The sequence below is a fragment of the Mesoplodon bidens genome, assembly GCF_964165515.1.
Source record: "Mesoplodon bidens genome assembly, chromosome: 8".
Classification (NCBI taxonomy): domain Eukaryota; kingdom Metazoa; phylum Chordata; class Mammalia; order Artiodactyla; family Ziphiidae; genus Mesoplodon; species Mesoplodon bidens.
Genome location: NC_138165.1, coordinates 7,125,594 through 7,146,805, shown reverse-complemented (window position 1 = coordinate 7,146,805; position 21,212 = coordinate 7,125,594). Strand labels below are relative to the sequence as shown.

General features: G+C 52.2%; 1 protein-coding gene across 1 annotated transcript; it reads right to left on the bottom strand.

Moving 5' to 3' along the window:
- Window positions 1–2,196: 2,196 nt before the first annotated feature.
- Window positions 2,197–3,686, bottom strand: C1QL2 (complement C1q like 2; the record flags this gene model as incomplete). The annotated part of the gene is made up of 2 exons (XM_081242775.1): window positions 2,197–2,376; window positions 3,003–3,686. 2 exons carry the CDS (start codon window positions 3,684–3,686, stop codon window positions 2,197–2,199), a joined length of 864 nt encoding a protein of 287 aa, XP_081098901.1.
- Window positions 3,687–21,212: the final 17,526 nt, after the last annotated feature.

Sequence of the window (21,212 nt, the reverse complement as noted above, 5' to 3'; positions counted from 1 at the left end):
GCTTTGTGTCTAAGCTCCATCTCATCGGAGGAAGAGGAGGAATAATTCAAAAAGGATTAGGGGTCCGCTGGGGATTGCAGATCCATAGCAATTAGACTTCATTTGAGTCTCAGATATTTGGTTTTAATCGCATTTCTGGATGATACAATCGACAAGGCATCAGAAATTGATACGTATGCAGCGGTAGACGGGGTTGGCTGTGCCCTCCCCAGCTCCTGGGCTCAGCTGGGTTTGGGCTCCACAATCACTGGGGGGTGGGGTGGGTGGGGAATTGGGACTCATTTGGGTCTGAAACTGGAGAGATGGTGGTTTGCACATGGATGTTGTTTTTCCCCTCGCTCTCTTTGAGCACTTTATCCCTGGATTCGAAGCAGATGCAATCATTGCTAATATTCAAGTGAATGATGATAAAACAAAGAAAATAAGAGCAAAGAAAATAAGAGCCTAAAGAGAAAGAGCGACAGACACAGGACTCGAGGCGGGGAGTATAACTGCCTTTTAAATGGGAATCACGGTTTTCAGCATCCTCCAGGAATTAAAGTTGAGCACGATGCAATTTGGGGGCAGACATGTAGCCATGAACATGTCACACACCACACTGACGTGACTCTATGAATATGTATGTGTGTGCACGTGTGTAACATGGATTAGCAATGGCAATCACAACATTATATCCACACGGGTTGTGTGTGTGTGTGTGTGTGTGTCTCCAGTTTTACATAGGTAGCACACTCTGGGGTTGCCTCTGTGTACACATTCGTATTTCTCTTCAAACAACTGGTCAAAATGAGCTCCATACATACTAGCAGGTTGCTAACTAGTTATTTTGTAGATAACGTACTGTTTATCGGAACTCAACCTAAACACAGAATTAAAAAGTGACAAGAAAAAAATCAACACCATGTGGAGTGTGTGTGTGGAATGGTGAAGGGAAGGAAAGAGGGGAACCAGACACACACGGTCAGGTTCAGAGCAGGTGTCCCACGCCACTGTGCACATGGGAAGACCCGCCAAAGGGGGTGTCCCACTGCAAGGAACAGAGTCTACCTCAGTTACCACACAGCTCTGGGTGAATTCAGCAAGCTGGATAGTCCACAGAATTGCCTCAGTTTACCAGTTCCTTGGAGAGTTATGGAGCCAGCGGGTGTAAGTTAATGGACATTAACTGTAGTGCTGAGTGTATACTATGTGCCTGAGCGGGTGTGTTTCCTCAGGGATTTCTGTACTTCCTCAGACATCACCAGATGGCAAATACCCCATTCATGCCTCTCATTTTGCAGAAATGCCTCCTCTCCCCTTTCCTTCTCCAGAAACGCCTGGCCTTTGGCCTCCTCCCACAAGGCTGGGAGCCTGAAGATCCAAACCTCCCTCCCCTGTCACCCTCAAAATCTCCCTCCCACCCTCCTCTGGGCCCCTCCAATTCAAGGCAGCAGCCCAGCCCAGGGGAGACCCCCCGCCAAGGGTGAGATACTGCCCTCCCATCTCCCCACATCTGTTCACCCATCCCAGGTGGCAGGGACAAGGCAGTGGCTGGCAACCAGGGCATAGATGGAGCTATTCAGGGCCTAGTTTAGGTCTTTATGTCAAGGTGAACATCTGGAGGCCTGGTCCTGGGGCCACGCTGATAGAGACATTGGAATCCATAGTCTAAAAACATAATTTAATGCATTGCGGTGGGTCTGAGGCAGGATGGAGTTTCCGTTTGCTGGGATTCTGCTGAGGGTGGGATTTGGGCTTATAGACAGGGACATTTGCACAAGTATTTCAGGTCACAGAGAAGGACGCCCCAGGGAGCTCGAGCTCACTTTGGCCTCCCTCGGGTGGCCCGGGCTGGGAGCCCTCAGTCTCAGGGCACTCCTAGGAGGAGGGGGACTGGAAGAGGGCAGGCGTCCCTCCGGGCCTCCAGTCCAATCAGGTTTGCAAAGTCTGCGCTGTCGCCTCGCCGGGGTTCGGATTCACGCTCATTTCTCCACTCTGGCGTCCCGCTCTCCCGCCCTAGGCTGGGGACGGGGACCAGGCGCGCAGTCCAGAGCGTGGCGAGCCGCAGACACACTGAGGTCGGAAGCGGGGCAGGGATGTGTCTTTTCCAGCGAGGTCAGGAAGCGAGAGTGGTCCTCGCCAGGGAACAGAGGAACGGAGCGCTCCCACTGGCATAGGGCGGCCCGGAAGCCACCCCACCTCGCGCTCCCGGCGCCTCTAATCCGGGTACAGAAGAAAGCCCGAGAACGTGCTGTACTTGTTGTTGTTGCCTCCGTGAGCCTTCCCTCCGTCCAGCTTCACGTACACCTCGTCCCCTGAATCAAGGTGCAGCACCACGCTGTTACTGGCGTAGTCGTAGTTCTGGTCGGCGTCCTGTGCGATGGCGCTGGCCCGGACCTGGGGGCGAGTGGCCACAGCGGGTGGGCCCGGGCACCTGTGCTTGGGCCCTTGCCTGTCCCCCACGTGGCGCGCCCCCTGGCCGGCCTTCCACCTGCAGCCCCAGGGTCCACGCTCCCACCCAGGCTCCGCGCTCTATCTCCAACTTAGCCAACTCCTTCCCGGTCCCCTATGCTCCGCAGTTTCCAAGTCCGGGAAGGAGGGAGAGAGAGGGCTTCGTGGACACTGACCCAGCGGGGACGGGCGGGAAGCAGGGGCCGGGGCCGAGAAGAAAGGAGACGGGAGGGCACAGAGGAGAATGGGGCGCACAGAGAGCTAAAGAAGAGTGAGGTTTCCGAGAACCCCACGGGGCTTCAGGCGGGTATGCAAATAGCGGGGAGAGTGCAATTTGGGGAGCGGGGTCTCGGAGCTCTGGGAACGCAACCTCGGGAGCTGTGGGATAACTGCGACCAGGGCGCACCGGGAAACGGGATGCTATCGTGCGCTCCCTGCCGGGGCGAGCTCGGGCGCTGGCCCGAGCGAGGGGAGAAGGGAGGCTGGGTTCTCAGGCGGTTCGGGGCTCAGGGTGGGAACGAGGGTCCGCGGGGACCTGCGGGGGTGGAGGTGGGAGTAGGGGTGTCACTGACCTGCCCGTTCTTGCAGAGGTCCGCCCACATGCTGGTGCCGTCGCCGCCGCGCATGAGGATGTGGTAGGTGAAGAAGTAGATGCCCCGCACCTGGCAGCTGAACTTGCCGGTAGTGGGGTCGTAGTGGTTGCCGAGATTGGTGACCACGTCGTCGAACCTGAGCACCTCGTAGCCCTCATGGGGGCTCTTCAGACCCACGTAGAAGGCGATCTTGGGACCGCTGAAGGCGGCGTTCAGCGCGCCGGTCACCTCGCCCTCAGAGTCGCCGCCGCCCCCGGTTCCGCCCCCCACCACCCCGACACCGCCTGCCGCGCCCGCCGTCAGCTGCAGGCCAGGCAGCCCGGGCCGCCCCGAGTCGCCCTTCTCCCCCGGGGGACCCCTGGGTCCAGGTGGGCCCGGCTCCCCCGGGGGACCCCGGGGCCCCGGCTTGCCGGGTCGCCCCGGGTCGCCCTTGGGTCCCTGGATGAAAGGGGACGGAGGGTTGACGCTCAGGTCCTGCATGACTTCCAGGGCGGTAGTGCTGGGTCCGGGCGGTGGAGCCTTGGCGCCCGCGGGGGCCCCGCCGGGTGCCGCGCTGTACGGGTCGCAGATCATGCGGCAGGTACCCATCATCTCGTAGTGCGCCGCCCCGGGGGGCGCCGCCTGCAGCAGCAACGGCACGGCGATGAGCAGCCCCAGCGCCATGGCCAGGAGCACGCCGACGGCCGCCAGGCAGGCGCGCCGCCGCCGCTGCCACAGCCGGGAGGCGACCGCCACCAGCTCCTCCTTGCCTCCCGGGGAGGGAATGGTCGGGCGGCTCAGGCGGCCCCGCTCCCCGCGCTCGGGGGCGGACTCCGCGGGTCCCGGCCGCGCCCCCGACGTGGCGACCCCCTGCTCCGGGCGCCCAACTACTTCAGCAAGAGGCGCCCTGGCCCAGGCGCGGGTGCGCAGCCCGCTGTGGCTGCTCAGGAGAACCGCGGAGCCCGGCGCGCATGGCCGGGGGCTCCCAGGACGAGCCCGGCGCCCCACGGGTCCCGGCGGCTACGGCCGGGGAGAGCCGGGTGCGAAGGCGGCGTCCCGCGAGGGCTCGGCCGCGCTGCCTCCTGCCCGGCTCGCCTGGCCTCGGCGGGGATCCGCGCGCGGGGAGGGCGCCGGGGCTCCGCGGCGCGCTCTGCTCTGCTCTGCACTCCAGCTGCTCGCTGGCTCTCGCGCGGAGGGGGGACCCAGCTACCCTGACGTAAGGAGTCCGGGGCTGAGCTGCGGAGGCGGCGAGGAAGCAGCGCGCGCTGCCATCACTTGGGAGACGGCGCCCTCCTGTCATCAGCCTTCGGTCCTCCTCCTCTCCGGCGGCTCCCTCGGCAGAGACGGCGAGGGTGCGGTTCCTCCTGGCGGCGCCTGGGAGCCACAAGTGGGCGCAGCGGGCGCAGCCCGGGCCCAGCTCCTCGGACACACCCACTGGCGGCCACACTCACGCGCCCTCACCCACTGCACACTCACCGGCGCACACAAGCACCTCTACATGGCCACGAAGGCACCCGGAATCCCGACGCCAGCAAGGTCCTCCGGGGGTCGCCTAATCCACCCCCTGCCTGCAAGCAGGACTAGACTTAAACACCCCCCAGCCCCCAGTCAAGGAGAACCTCAGTCCCACAAGCTCCAGGAGAGAAGAACTTTCTGAAAGCCCTTCTGAGTTACCTCTTCAGAATGGAATAAACCTCGCTTCTGGAAGGCCTTTCACACACCTAGCCTGAGGACTCCAAGCTATCAAATAGGCTCCAGAAGAGCAGCCCACCAACTCTTTGAATGACTCTTTGAAAAGCCCAAAGCCCCCAAAACAAGAGTCTACTAGCCTTAGCCCCTTTCTTCTACCCAAGGAAGGTCTGGCCCGCGCAAAGTTCATTTAAATCCAGATCTCTGACACCCAGCACTTGGCGGTAACCTTGGTGTACTCAGCTCCCACTCCCAGCCAGCCACTACCAGCAGATCCACAGACAGCTTCCTTTGGACATCCCCAGCTCCCTCCTGCTGAGGTGGCTCTAGTTATTTAAAAAATAGTCCAAAGCCATTCTGAGCCAAAGCTGTGGCACCTGATTTAGAGAAGAATTCTCCATATCTAATGCAGCTTGTGAAAATAATGCAAGGATGGGAGGTGCTTCTGTGTATTGGTAAGACCTCAGACATCAAAAGCTCTGTCTTCCATAAATGTAAGGCCTATAAAACTCTTAGAGGAAAACATAGGCAGAACACTCTATGACATACATCACAGCAAGATCCTTTTTGACCCACCTCCTAGAGAAATGGAAATAAAAACAAAGATAAACAGATGGGACCTCATGAAACTGAAAAGCTTTAGCACAGCAAAGGAAACCATAAACAAGATGAGAAGACAACCCTCAGGATGGGAGAAAATATTTGCAAATGAAGCAACTGACAAAGGATTAATCTCCAAAATTTACAAGCAGCTCAATATCAAAAAAAAAAACAACCCAATCCAAAAATGGGCAGAAGACCTAAATAGACATTTCTCCAAAGAAGATATACAGATTGCCAACAAACACATGAAAGGATGCTCAACATCACTAATCATTAGAGAAATGCAAATCAACACTACAATGAGGTATCACCTCACACCACTCAGAATGGCCATCATCAAAAAATCTACAAATGATGAATGCTGGAGAGGGTGTGGAGAAAAAGGAACCCTCTTGCACTGTTGGTGGGAATGTAAATTGATACAGCCACTATGGAGAACAGTATGGAGGTTCCTTAAAAAAACTACAAATAGAACTACCATATGACCCAGCAGTCCCACTACTGGGCATATACCCTGAGAAAACCATAATTCAAAAAGGGTCATGTACCACAATGTTCACTGAAGCTCTATTTACAATAGCCAGGACATGGAAGCAACCTAAGTGTCCATTGACTGATGAATGGGTAAAGAAGATGCGGCACATATATACAACAGAATATTACCCATCCATAAAAAGAAACAAAATTGAGTTATTTGTAGTGACGCGGATGGACCTAGAGTCTGTCATACGGAGTGAAGTAAGTCAGAAAAAGAAAAACAAATACCATATGCTAACACATATATATATATGGAATGTAAAAAAACAAAAACAGAAAAGGTTCTGAAGAACCTAGGGGCAGGACAGGAATAAAGACACAGACGTAGAGAATGGACTTGAGGACATGGGGAGGGGGGAGGGTAAGCTGGGATGAAGTGAGAGAGAGGCATGGACATATATACACTACCAAACGTAAGGTAGATAGCTAGTGGGAAGCAGCCGCATAGCACAGGGAGGTCAGCTGCGTGCTTCGTGACCACCTAGAAGGGTGGGATAGGGAGGGTGGGAGGGAGGGAGATAAGGGGGTATATGTATACATATAGCAGATTCACTTTGTTATACAGCAGAAACTAACACGCCATTGTAAAGCAATTATATTCAAATAAAGATGTTAAAAAAATTACAAATTAAATTGCCGTATGATCCAGCAAAAAAAGAAAAGCCCTGTCTTCTGGTTCTGCTCTTGCCCTGTCTGTGACTTTGGGTGGGTCGTTCCCTTCTCCAAGACTTCGTTTTCCTAAAAGGCAAAGCTCTTGTCCCAGTCCTCCCTGACAGGGGAATGCACCAGGCAGGGCCTGGGAGGAGAGTCAGTGGCTGATGTCAGTGTTTGACAGAGCATCAATGTCTCTGGAACAACTGTGCTCCTTCCTGAGGCTATTGCTTTGAGGAGAACATTTCATTTATCAGGTATTGTGTTCTCATGGGTTACTTTAAAATTCATCCTGTTTCTCTCTGGTTACTCTGGGTCATTTCCCCTCCCCACTACACATTGGTCCAGGCTCTTCCTTTGTTGGTGTCTCTCCCAGGGCATAGCAGAATATCTGGCACCTGGTAGGCCCTCAGTACAGATTCCTGGAGAAGGTGACTAAACCTAGCTTGAAGCAAACTTGACCCAGGAGATAAAGGGGAGAAGGGACTCATTTATTGGGCACCTACTATGATGCATCAGGCACTGTGTAGTTGCTGCTTCACATACTCCTCCCAACAGTCCTACGGATTAGCAATCATTCTCCCATTGTTCAGATGAGAAGACAAAGGCTTTGAAAGTGTGAGGTGCTTGTCCAGCGTCCTCCACCATATAACAGAGCTGGACTCCTCCTCCCACCCAGACCAGGGGCTCTGAGAACCTGGCAGTGAACATAGCGCTGGCCACTAGCTCCTGGCCACATTCTTCACTTGTTTGCTGGGTCCTGGGAGCCCTCTCTTCCTTTCCCTAGGGCCGCCTCTAGAACTAGGAGTCACAGTGATTCCAGGAGCCACACTGCCTGGTTCCAGTCCTGGCTCTGCAACTTCATGTCTGTGTGACCTTGGGCAAATGGCTCACCGTCCTGAGCCTCAGTCTCCATGTGTGTAGAATGGGAATGACAAATGTCACTTCCAAGTTATTGAGAGATTAAATGAGTTAATTAATACAAAGGCCTTAGAACAATAGCTGGCTCAGTAAAGGTTCACTATTATAATTAGCTACTGATACTTTGGACCTCCACCATCATGCCCAGGACCAGCACTAAATAAAGTGAGACATGTGGGCAGTAAGCACATGTGGGGTCGGGAAAGTGGATTTATTTAAAAAAACACAGAGACCCAAAGGTCATCCACACATCCTATCCTTCTCAGAAGCAGAGAAGAGGGACTGCACTATCCCTCCCACATTCCCCTCAGACTGCCCTGCTCTGGCTTCCTGCCCTCTAACAAGACTGCCCAGTGTTTTCAGTCACCAGCTCCACCTGGACAAATATTTTCTAGGCATGCATTCACTTTGAATTCCTCAGCTCTGCAGACCACCATCCCCCAATTCCAATGCGTTTGCCCCTGCAGTGCCCTGCCCACTCAATTCTTTCTTTATGTGAGTCTCCTTCACAAGAACCCTGCAGGATCTGGGCAGGGGAAAAGTAAGTAGGGGCAAAGTTTGCTACTCAGGCTTTTACTTTCACAGACCTCAGGCAAATCAACCTTTCCAGGGGATCAGCATTCCTGGAAGCCGCTATGGGCTCGCAGGGAGGAGGGCTATTCCCCAAGGCCAGCCCTCCCCCAAGGGCAGGCACAGCAGCAGCTCGAGCAGGTGGAGAGCTGGCAGCCTCCTCCCCGCCAGTCACATGAGTCATGATGAAGTCCTTCCCCGGCCCGCCCTCCCTCCCTCCCTCCCTCCCTCCCTTCCACGTGGCAGAGGCAGACAGAGTAGCTGGACACACCTCCTCATCTGCCTGGCTTCTGTTCTCCCGAGTGAGGCACGTCATCATCGGTGACTGTCTTCGCATTAATATTAACTATGACCTTTATTAGCATATTGCCTTCCATTTAGACTGTAGTTTTACATTCCAAGGTCCAGTAATGACTCAAATCTGCCCCCCAAATTGCCCTTAGTGATTCAGTCTGCATTCCTTCCACCAACATCCATTGACAGTTTACTATGTGCCAACCAGTCACCTCCACCTTCTCACGTCACAAAGCCCTTGTGGTCTGTGACACAGAGTTTGACACTTGGTCACACACTGTCTTATCTGCTACTTTAATGACTCCCACAGGCAATGAGCCCCACTGTTCATTCATCTGCACTACAGTGTCCTCAACCTGGGATGCCTGTCCCCGCTCATCCCTCTGGACTCATCCCTGGACTCAAGTCCCAGCTAAGTCCCTTGTCTGAAGTCTCTCCTAACCTCTCCCCAAACAGAATTGACAATTCTTGACCATGGACCCTTAAATTACCTTGAATGTATATACTCCTGCCATCATGTATCATGCAACCAAATGTGTTTACTTGTTAGCCTCCCCAACCACGGTGTGAGCTCCAGTAGGGCAGAAATCACACCATTTATTAATTCATGCATTGTGTCATTCATTAGTCTCACGGATATTTATTGACCCCTATTGTATGCCAGGCAAGGTGCCGTGTGCTGAGCGTGCAGTGGAGAACAATACAGGTGTGGTCCCTTCCATTCTCGCTGTCCGGCAAGACTTCCTTAACCCCGTCTGCCTCTTTCTACTTGTGTCATTTGAGCTTGCATCTAAAGAGCTGCTGTCTGGCATGGCTGTGTGTTGGCGTGCTTTCTTTGAATTAGACCTGTGAGCCTACTGGACTGTAAGCTCTTTAGAAACGTCATCTTGAATACATTGGCCAACCTTTTGTCTCCATCCCCAATGGGAAGGGCATTATGATATGAATTCAGAGAGGTAGGCTGGGGCCACATCACACAAGATCTTAAGGTTAAAGATGGGAGACACTTGAGCATGTTTATTTGCTAATGAAAATGGTACAGTATGAAGGGAGAAACCAACAATCAAGAGGAAGCTGGGATAATCCAATGCCCGAAGTTCTTACTAACTGACTCATAAGAGGAGTTCAATAAAAATTTAATATCTTTAACAATAATAATAGTAGGTAATATTGATTGAACACTATGGCCAGGCTCTCTGTCAAGAATTTAACTATATTAATTCTTGTAATGTTCTGTGAGATACGTGCCCCTGCTTTACAGCTGAGGAAATGGGGGGAGGGTGAATCTATATATTGACAAATATCATTAGGGTATGTAATTTTCCCAACAATTGCTCCAGGTCATGTTGGAATCCAAGACATGTTTCTCCAGATCTGGAGCACCAACCCTAGGTCACTCTGGCTAAAGACTTCTTGTGTGTTACTTTTACCTCCCAACGAAACTGTAAGCCTCTCAAGGGCAGGAACTATCATGAGGACATAGTCAGTGTTCAGTAAACATTCATAATTTTTGATTATTTTATATGGCTTGAAAATGTCACTTATGTTAGTTCATGTCATGATTTGCAAAAGGAGTAAAATGTTTAAAAAGATACTCTTTATGATGGAAGAGTAAGAAAGGAGGGCAAAGAAGGAGCACCAACTTTGTCAGCCACACAAGTTCCCGTTAGTCTCTGCAAAAACCAGAGTGGTTCTTCTCCCTTCCTTCCTTCCTTCCTTGCTGCCTCCCTCCCTCCCTCCCTCCCTTCCTTCCTTCCTCTCTCCTTACCTCCCTCCCTCTCTCCCTTTCTTCCTTTCTCCTTTCTTTATTCATTCATTTATTTGCTCATTCATTCTCTCAGTAAGAATTTTATTGAGCACCTACTATATGCAGAATGCTGCGCTGTGCAGGAGTGGAGTGGAGTGGGTGGAAGGGAGGATTCAAGATGAGGTCCTTGCTAAAGAGCTTACAGACTAGTTAGAGGGACTAACAAATAGAAAGCACCCAAGCAGCCATGTAAGACATCATTTAGGTGGTGTAGACAAGGGTATAGACAGGAAAAGGCTGCTAAAATCAAGGCATTGTGGCCACAGCCCTTGAGGAAGTCTGTCCCAGGAAGAAGAGACAGAGGATAACCTTAAAGGCCAGGTGAGATTTGAACTGATCAGCGATCTGGGTGGATAACGGAGGTCGAGCCTTCTAAGGGGTGTTTGGGGAACAGTGAAGAGGCTGGTCTATACAGAGCAGAGGGGACTGTGCAGGGCTGATATAGACAGTAAGCTGCACATGCTACCCTTCCCAGCAAGCCCCCACTCCCCACAAACATTGATTACTCTGCCCTCTAGCTCCATTTTCTTTATGGACTCTCTGGGGATATGATTGTAGGCATTGCCCCGTGCCTCTGTTTATATATCTAGTACCCAGCCCCCGCCAAGTCTTTCACTGTGTTTATTGAGTGAATGCTTTGAAAGAAAGATAAGGGAAATAACATTTTCTACTCTCTGCTGGGCCCTGGCCTAGGTGTTCTTTCAGGTATGGGTACCACAGCCTCTCCCAGTCCTTTCAGGCAGGAACAGATGCCCACAGTCGCAGGCCAGAGGGTGCGTGAGCCTGAGCACACAGGCTCCCACTGTTCTGAGAGGCTGGGCCACTGTGACCTGAGGGCTCTGTTTCCATTTCCAGCTCCTGAGATGCTGAATGGGGAGGAGGACAAGCACTCCAGCCTCAGCCTCTGAAGATATTCCGACAACCCTACTCAGGGGCCAGTGAGGAAGTGCCCGCCAGGCCCATTAGCCTAGAAGCAGCAGCAACACATTGGAGTCAAGAGGGTCAGCCGGCCCCTGAAAGTCCTCGCCTGGATCTCTCAGAGACTGCGGCTGGAGCCCAGATCACCCCTGCTTTGAGGAGCTGGCCTTGGCTCTGTCTTCACAGAGCTGTGGGTCTGTAGCTATCCCTCACCTGCCTTCTCCAGGGCCCAAGTCCCCTGCAACACGCCCCACTGCCAAAGACGGCTCTCTCCAAAACCCCAGGGGATAGTGATTTCAGCTGGGACTCCCCCCTCTAAGCAACAATGTACCAGCCATTCAAGCCACACTGCCCACCCTTCTCCTCTCAGTCCTCTAGCAGGCACTCCACTTATTCATCCATGCAGCAAGTATTTGTTGAGCGCTTACTATGTGCAAGGTATGGGGATACAGTGGAAAGCAGAAACATCCCGTGCTTGCTGACTGAGTACATTTACACAGGTTACTTTCCCAACCTCCTCTCTTGCCATCCTGATAACATCCACTAATATGGACCTTGCCTCACTCAAGCCGTCTCTGCCTGGGGCTGGGGTAACACATGTGACAAGTGACAATCTCGGATGGCCTTTGCAGTATCCTGCTCGTCTGAGTGACTTTTCCCCTCTGGGAGCCTGTATGTTCTTCAGGCAAAGACCCTGCCATTTAGTCTCTCCATCCCCACATGGCTGGCCCTGGGACTGGCCACTCAACATGCATTTGTGGGACGGAGCGGAATGAGACAGGAAATCCAACGTTGCGTGTGTTTTTCTCTGGGCAGCACAGCAAGCCACCAACAGCCCCAGAGGCCACCAGAGAAGTGTGCTGTCTTGTTTGTGGGTTTTTTTTTTTTTTTTTGCAAGCTTGTGTGTACCTCGTGCTGTTAATAAGGCAAGTTTCCATGTCCTGAAAACATGCCTATGGATTGCCGACGGAAGCAGGCTTTTGATTCAGTAGCTCATCTGAGACTATAAGGGTTTCCCTTAGAGGGAGACTCAGCTCTTTGTTTATGCAGATGTAGAGCTTGGCCATGGAGCAGGGCCCTCCTCCCTCTGCACCGACATTAACGGGGCAGCTACCCCAAGCTCAGCACTGAAGATACTTCCTGGCCTTGAAAACACAGACAAGGCAGGGCATCAAACAATACACTGCCACAGTGTTCCCGGGACCTCAGCCATCTCTGTGAACTCCTGGAGGACGTGGGTGTATCTTCCAGTACCATCTTCCAGTGACTTCCCTTATCACCGTCTTCTGAGTCCCTGGCAAGCATTTCTTTTCTCTAGGACCCTGTGTTCATTGATTTGACATGAGGGTGGGAGCGGGGTGTGTGGATGACAGCAAGTCCAGCTAAGACCCCATCTCACAGTGCAGAAATACCCTGTGATCCTTTTAAAATTCATTCCCACCCATGCCTATCTGCTTCTTGAGCAAGGGAAGTCCAGCCCTTCCCTAGGGTGCATGCGGCCGGCCTGCCGCTGTCCGTGGTGCTAATGGCTGCAGCTGCCAGACTTCCCTTGTCAGGAAGGGATCAGGTTTCAGAAATCCAAGAATTAACTCATGTTCCCAGACTTGGATGGGAAGCCATAGCTCTGTGTGGAAATATTAGACCCTCCACACATGCCCTCTCTCTCCAAGCCTCACCTCTGCACAGGAGACTTCCCCTCTGGCTGGGAAAGAGGTTGCGTAGCTGAGAGGAACTGTTTTTTCCTCTCTGGTTCCCTACTTTCCTTCCTCTTGGCTATTCACTCTGTGTGCCCATGCTGACACACACACACACACACACACACACACACACACACACACACACACACACACCGTGAGACACGGCAGTAAATGAGGCAACCACTAACCCTCTCCAACAGTCACTTTTCCTCTCAGCCAGGAGAGAGAGAAATCAAGCAGCTGTGACAATACCAAAAGCGCTTCCTCCAGACTCTAACAGTCTTTCTTTTCTTGCGTTGTAAAGTATGTGGAAGAAGCACACGGTCTTGGAAGATTCGTTCAGGGAGAGCTGCAGCACTGTGAGAAGATGGTCACCTGGCAGGCCTGATGGGGGATCATCAGGAACCAGAAAAATCCACCAGCCCCCAGCCCCCTGCCAAAGGGTTCAGCCTCTATTGGAGTCACTCTTAGGGATAAGGCAACAATTCTCAAAGGGTTTTCCATGAACTCATTCTTGAAAGAAAAATAAAAAGTATTCCTGTATAAAATTGATTTGAAAAGCTCTGAGTGGAAAAATTTGCATGTGTATGTTGCTTAGCTGATGCACTTTCTAGAACTTTCGCTAGGCCAATATTCATTATTGCTATTTTCCCTTGACCAGATTTTATGTACTCACTGGAGCATAGATTCCAGAACATTCTTGCTTGAGTTCCAATCTTGGCTCTGCCATTGACTGTGTTACCTTGAGCAAGTTCCTTAATCTCTCTGTGTCACTGTCTCCTCATCTGTGAAATGGAGATAATAACACTTACCTCAGTGTTGCTGTGAAAGTTAAATGAGTTAATACATGGAGAGCTCTTAGAAGAGTGCCTGCCATGTAGTAAGCCCTAGAAAACCATTGCCTACCATTACTATTACCAGGGGCACGGATATTTGTGAAACCCAATCTGGGAAATGCTAGGTAAAGGCATTGTCTATGGAAGGTTCCCACAGAAGTGGCACACAGCCTTTTGCACAAGCTGTTTCATTTTCTCCACCTGGAATGTCCTCACTTCTTCAAACTTATGATGAATTCCTTTTAGCCTTCAAAACCTAAATCAAGAGTCTCCTTCTAGGAGAAGCTTTCTGTGAATCTAGTAAGAAAGCTAGTCACTCTCTAAAATCTTAAAGCAACATTTTGTCTTGGAGTTGCCTTTGGTCAGAGAATTTGTCACAGTAAATTGCAGTGATTACTTTTTGTGTTTTTCTCCCCCAATGGACTACGAGCTCTTCAAGGGCAAGAACTACATTCCATTTATCTTTAGGGCTCCACTGCATAGCACAATGCCTGGGACACACTTGGTGTTCATCATAGGCATAATTAATTAATTGTGAATGCTTGCATGTTGCCTGCAAAGGGTGACACATGAAGTCCTCTACAGCTTACCAGCACAGTAACATGAAAAGCATGAATGGCTCATGCCTCGTCCACTTATCAGCTGTGTGATCTTGAGCAAGTCACTTCTCTGCCCTAAACCTGTTCCCCTTCTTAAAAACTTAGCAATACTCCTTACCCCTTGGGGTTTAAAGATTAGAGGTAAATGTCAACTCTGCCCACATGCACACACCTATCTCCAAGCTCTCAGCTCCATCCCACTCCAACACAGGCCTTACACACCTTTCTTTATCCCCTTAACCCCCAAATCCTAGTCAGCCCCTGTGCTACACAAAAGAGCGTTCTCTGAGAACTGAGCACAGCTACCTCCTTGATGCCCTCTTAAAATGCAGATACCCTACGGGAGGGTAACCTCTTGAGTCTCTAACACTTGAGTCTGAATTTCTACGGTAGAGGCTTTCTGAACAATAGAAGATGCCTGTGCAGCCTGGGAGCTGGGTACCAGGAATCGGTAAAGGTTGACCGGGGAAAGCAGCCTGTGAAGTGGAAAGAGAGTGAATCTTGGTGCCCAGAGCTGGGTTCAGATCCCGGCCTCTTCCAGCTGGGCAACGCCCCTCTGAGCCTGGGCGTCCTCACCCATCAAATTGGTGTCTCAGCAGCACTTCACAGGGTGCTGGAGAGGACAAATAAGATCATGTATTCAAAGTGCCTGACGCGATGAACACTAGGGCGTTTTAGGTCCCTCTCTACTGCCTTCTCACAGTGAGAGAAGTGACATGAAGAGGGAAAGGGGTAGAGGTGGGAATGAGGCTCAGGCTGAAACCGGCTGTCATGAAGGGAGGTTAGTTTCATCAGGGCTGGCCTGGTGGTGAAAGCGGGGAGGTAGACATGGGATGGGGGGAGGGCCTCGCGGGCCACTGCTCATCAGGCTCCCCTCTCTGAAGATGCAAGGGAGGTGGGTAGCCTACCTCTCGCCCTTACTCCCTTCCTGGTTCTCCACCCGGAAAAGCTCTGCCTGGGCCTCCTCCGCCACAGATTGGCAAAGCTCCTCTACACGCAGGAGGGTGAGTCAGCTGGCTGAGTGCGGCCCATGTTGACACAAACACGAGAAGGGTCTGCGGGAAGCACAGGTGACCGTGGCCTCTGTCTCCAAGAGGAATGGTGAGGGAGCTTCAGGGCTGGGCGTCCACGGATGTGTGGGGAATGGGAGTGGGCCTGGGCCCGCGGGCCACCAGTGCCAGTGCAAGGGCACGCCAGCCCTCAGGGGGTGTACGGGCTGAGCTTGGCACAGAAGCCATTCCCGCTGACTGCGTCCTCCCCTGGGACCCTGGTTCCTCTTGCCCATCTGACTCTTGGAGCGGAGAGAGGGAAGGCATGTCTGCCGTGTGCCTGCCGTGCAGCAGGGCTTCCCTTGTGTCCATGAACCTGTTCCACTACCATCTCTGCAGAGCAGGCACCCAGTGCGGTGGTGAAGCCCACCCTCCAATCACGGAGCATTCTGGGGATCTGTGAACTTGCATGGGGAAAAAACACAGCTTAAGTATCACCCTAATTGAAATTTAGCATTTCCTTCCATTAGGAAAGCAAACAAGGGGCCACCAGTAGTGTTAGCCATACTTGTCACCAAGAAGCATCACAGGTATTCTCATGGAATAGCACAGCGATCACAGATCTTATGATGCAGTCACATGACACGTAAACTCTCCCTAGTCTGGTTCATGGAATGCATTCATAGGAAAGCACATGTATTACCACATCATAAATTTGCGCTGTAAATTATTTGGATAATTATTTTTAATGACTTCCTTTGTAACCTTGCGCATTTTATTTTAGGCATACGAAAGAATATTTCCCAGGAGAAATCCACAGCCTCACCAGGCTGGAAAAGGGGTTGCTGGTACAGAAAGGTTAGGAACTTGTGCTCTAGAGTCAGGAGTTTCTGATCCTGGCCTGCAGCATCCTGTGTGACCTTGAGCACTTAACTCTTCTGTGCCTCAGTTGCCTCATCTATAAAATAAGGATAATAATAGTACTTATGACATACGATGCTTAGAGGGCTAAATGTGGTCAAAGTCTTAGCACACTGACCTCTATACAGTGAGTGCCCTGATACCAAAATGGTTCTAACACCCTGATTCATCGTCTCCTCCCCGGCACAGGGAGGTTACCCAGCCCACCTGTAACAGGTAGAATTCCACCAGAGAAACAGAACCAATAGGAGGTATGTATTAAGGGATTTGTTGCAAGGAATTGGCTTATCTAACTGTGAGGGCCGGATAGGCAAATCCAAAATCCACGGGGCAGGCCACCAGGAAGGGCAGGCTGGGACTCTCCGGCACGGGTTGAAGCTGCTGTCTATCCACAGGAGGAGTTTCTTCTTCTCAGAGAAGCCTTGGCTCTCGTCGTAAGGTATTTCACCTGATTGAGTCGGGCTCACCCTGTTTAAAGCCAACTGACTGTAGACGTTAATCACATCTTAAAAAAAATTTTTTTTTTACTTTCCAAAACGCCTTCGCAGCAACACCTAGATTCGTGTTTGATTGAATAACTGGGGACTACAGCCAAGCCAAGTTGTTACGTAAGACTGGCCACACACCACCCAAGAAGAGGACAGGGAGGCCCCAGAGAGCTTCATCTGGAGGGAGGGGGTATGCGTGGACCAGTGCTCCATGAGGCCTGCTCCATCTCTCATTCAGAGACTTGCCCCAGTGCACCTCCTCACCTCTCTTGTGTGGGATGTCTGGATCCTTCCAGGTGCCCACCGAAAAGGCAGTGACCTCTGAGCAGCTCAGTGCAGCATTTATAGGAGGGAAACTTGGTCCAGGCCCCACCTGGGACACCAAGGTGAGCAAAGCAAGTCAGCCTTTGAGGGCCCCCTCCTGGCGAGGCTGACAGACAGCTAGGGGACAAGAGCCCCTTGGAAGTACACAGCAGGTGCAGTCTCCACTCAGAGAGACAAGAGCCTCTTCAGGACGCAATTGGGGGAGGGGTCTGCTGGCCTGGTTTAGCCCACTCTGGACCAGAATCTTGATTCTAACTGCCAGGTGGACCTTCCCCTCAACCCCTTAGCTAGGGACTTTATGAATAAGCCAAAGTGTGCTTTAAGCATCACTGCTGAGAATCTTGGACAAGCTCCTGACTGGGCCCATTTCTGCCTCAGAAGGGAAACAGGAAGCCCTGAGTCTCTATCTGATACCCTGTGAACTGCTGCAGATGCCTCTTTACCTGAGGACAGTGCCTACCGACATTCTGAATGCTGTCCCCGAGGTCCCGCGTTCTATGCACACTGAAGCAAGGCTCACTTCCTGCTTGAGGTCGGAAGTTGTGCAGCCCTTGACTCTTTCTGCAAGGCTGCCCCCTGGTGGCAGAGGGTGGTTATTAACTTAATCCCTTCTTGCCCAGGATCACCTAGATTTAAGCCTCAGCAGCAGTAAGGGATGCTTCTGTCTGGGGAGGCCAAGGAAGGTGTATGGGAGAAAAGGGGACATCGAATCTGGACCTCAGAAAACCACATGCAAAGGCATGGGGGCATTAAGGAGAGGGGATCTTGAACCCTGCAGCCTGGTGAAATACGGAAAGGCAGACAGAGGAGGGGGTTGCTTCCGACTGGTAGAAATAAAGTGGGAATGAGGGGCATGAGAGACACTGGTGACAATGCTGAAAGCGGGAACCGGCCTTTGCCAAATTCTGGGTCAATCGGGGCCCTCATTAATGTGGAGACTGCAGAGTCAGGTCCTCTAAAGGCCGTGAAAAGCTTCGTTCTAAATAACCCCTGCGGGGTCCTTGTTTATATGACTCATAAAGTGGCCTCAGGCAGAAAGAACCCAGCTCACCAGTAACAGAAGGCTTCCTGGGACCAAAAAGGAAGCGGGCAGGGAAGCACGACCTATTCCCAGTAACGAGGAGACCTCCACCCCCCTAACATTACCACCCAGAGGGGAATCAGAGGATTTAAAGTCCACACCTTTCTGCAAAATCATAACAGAGTTAAAGGTGCAAAGGGGAACAGGTGAGGAAGGTACAAGGCATGTACACAGCCCCTTGGGGACAGCAGCCATGTCACCTGTTTTTTTTGTTTGTTTGTTTCTTTTTTTACATCTTTATTGGAGTATAATTGCTTTACAATGGTGTGTTAGTTTCTGCTTTATAACAAAGTGAATCAGTTATACATATACATATGTTCCCATATCTCTTCCCTCTTGCGTCTCCCTCCCTCCCACCCTCCCTATCCCACCCCTCCAGGTGGTCACAAAGCACCACGCTGATCTCCCTGTGCTATGCGGCTGCTTCCCACTATCTATCTACCTTACGTTTGGTAGTGTATATATGTCCATGCCTCTCTCTCGCTTTGTCCCAGCTTACCCTTCCCCCTCCCCATATCCTCAAGTCCATTCTCTAGTAGGTCTGTGTCTTTATTCCCATCTTACTTACCCCTAGGTTCTTCATGACATTTTTTTCTTAAATTCCATATATATGTGTTAGCATACGGTATTTGTCTTTCTTCACCTGTTTTTTTTTTATGTAATCCTCATAACAACTCCTCCAGAAATATGGCATCAGCCCCATTTTACAGCTGAGGAACCTAAAGCTCAGAGGTTAAGCAACTTCCCCAAGATCATACTGCAGTTAAGTAGCCCCAGTGGTGTTTGAACCCAGCTCTACATCATAACCTTCACATCTTTTTTTTTTATGTTTTTATTAGAGGACAGTTGATTATCCTTCACATCTTTTGGCTGCCTTCCACCAGGGTTTGGATATTCAGAAGCAAGTCTGCAATGGCCATCACAGTCTGTCCTCACTAGCCCCCTAGCAGATGGAGAGCCTTGCCATCTTGGCTACAATGGTAGCTATCATGACCTCCGTTTGACACATAAGACCGGGGCCTGGAAAAGAGTCAGATCCCAGCATAGCTATCACCAGCCGGGACAGCCTGGACAACAGACACCTGTGGGCCTCAGTTTCATCATCCGGACAGTGGGACCAACAGCGCTGTAGCAGACATCCCGAGCCCAGCCCACCTTGGCACACGCGGGTCACCCTCCCAACTGCCAGCACCTGCATCTCTGTGCCTGAGGTGCCCAAAGGGCTGACTGGCTGCCAGAACGCTGCACTCCAATTCTTGGCCCAGGCGGCGGGGTGAACTCTGCCCTCAGAGACTCACTGGGGCAACCCTTAAGGAGCAGCCAGAGGGAGTGGTGTGTAAGCACTCCTTTGAAGAGGGCAACTCCAAGACGCATACTGCCCGCCTCTCCCATCCCCATCACGCTTCCCCACACCCCTCCCTGTGTCTTCTGGCCTCGCCTCCCAAATGAGCGCTCGTATGTGTGTTCCTGTCTCTGGCTCTGCTTGCTCGCAGTGGAGGAGAACTCCATGAGCTCACACCTGTACATCCACGGCTTGCTATTTTGTGGGTAGCTGTGAGGGAATTTTATTTGATGATACTTTTAGACTGGAAATTTGCATCTCCTCTTCTCTATCGCCCAAGAGTGTGGCAGGCCCCCGGCTTCCGCCTGCCTCTCTTTGAGCCCCCAGAGATGTCTCAAGCTCTCAGCGGCCCTTCTTCTGATGACCAGAAGTGGAATTCTGCACGCTCACCCAGCTCCCTGGTCTGTCCTTTGGCCCCTGTGCCAAAGTAGGGCTGGGAGCAGGAAAAATCACTGGCCCTGGCTCCTGGCTAGGACTCTACACTCCGCAGCCCCCTGTCCCTGCCCTCTGACATCCAGAAAGACTGGAGGTGAGTCCTTCCACAGCCCCATATCCCCCTTTCCACGGTCTAGAAACCAGAGAGGCTGGCAATGCTGGGCACAGGGCTGCCTTCCTTTCCTGAACAGCCTCCTTCTCTTTAACTGTGCAACCCCACTTCCTACTCTCACCCCAGACTCCCAGTCACTCCCAAGCAACATCCACAGTCTGGGGTCCCTGCCTCTGCCCTTCCAAGAAAAGATAAAATTTCACAAATATAGTGACTTTGCAATTTCTTAAAGAGGCTGGAGACAGTGGAGCTTACACCAAGGGGGTGGACCATGGGTGTGGGTTTCAAGCATCAGGACACACAGGGTATCACTCGAATGCAGAAGAGACAGTATTCTGCCCAAGGTCAGGCCTCTTTGGTGCGGGCAAGTCTGACTTGCTGTGGAGATGCCACACCTGTGCCCTCAAAGGGGCCCAGACAACCCCTCTCCTCCAGCCTTTACCCCAAGATTCAAATCCAGGCTAGTCTGATCCCCCAAAACATGGGCTTTTCATAAGAGTTGGGCCTCAGAATAGGAACAGGGACAGGATGAAAGAAAAAAAAAAAAAACAGGCCTCTCTCCCTGCCCCCTTCCCTACTTTTGCCCTGGGGTTGGGAGAAGACACAGAGGCAGGGATCCCTCTCCCCTTCTCCCGGCTCTTGCTCTGTGAACTGGGCTGGAACCTGTCCACTGGGCCCATCAGGGTTCCCCATGTGTCCTCCCCTGGCCAGCAGGCCCCTGGCAGCTATGGTCAGAGAGCCCAGCTGGCCCCAGCCAGCCCCCTGCCCACCCTGGGCTCTGCTCAGAGGACAAGCCTGAACTGATTCTGTCAGGAAAGGTTAGACTTGTCTCCCAGGCTGGCTGGATTCGGGGGGATGAGACAAATGCGTTCAGACAGCCCGAATCCAGAGCGCTATCTGTCAGGCGTGCTGGCCACCTCTCCGGCAGTGCCCTCCCTGGAAAGATCATGCAGGCTCCATCCATCCTGTCTTGTGAAAGCTGGCAGCCCAGCCTGAGGCTCTAGAAAGGAAACAGAGGAAGCAGGTGACTGCAAGCTGAGGGCCCTTGAGGGAGAGGTACTACATCCAGGCCCTGCGGAGAGACCCAGACAGCACCTTCTGCCCCAGGTGGAGACTGATCAGGCACCTGATTCTGAGATTATTACAGCACAAGCCCCAGCCTGGGTTTGTCCCTGCCTGAGACGCTGCCAGTTGGGTGGATGCAGGAGGGCTGATGACTAGGCGAACACACACCCCTCACTGTGAGGGCTCTAGCTTGCTTCCTGCAGAGGCTCCGACTCTCCCCACGCCCCCCCCCAGACCCCACACACTTCCTGCACAGACCAGCTGGAAGGCAGTGGGTAGCGGGTACACTGGATGGAGTAAGCAGGAATGAAACCCACAAGCCTCTGAGCCC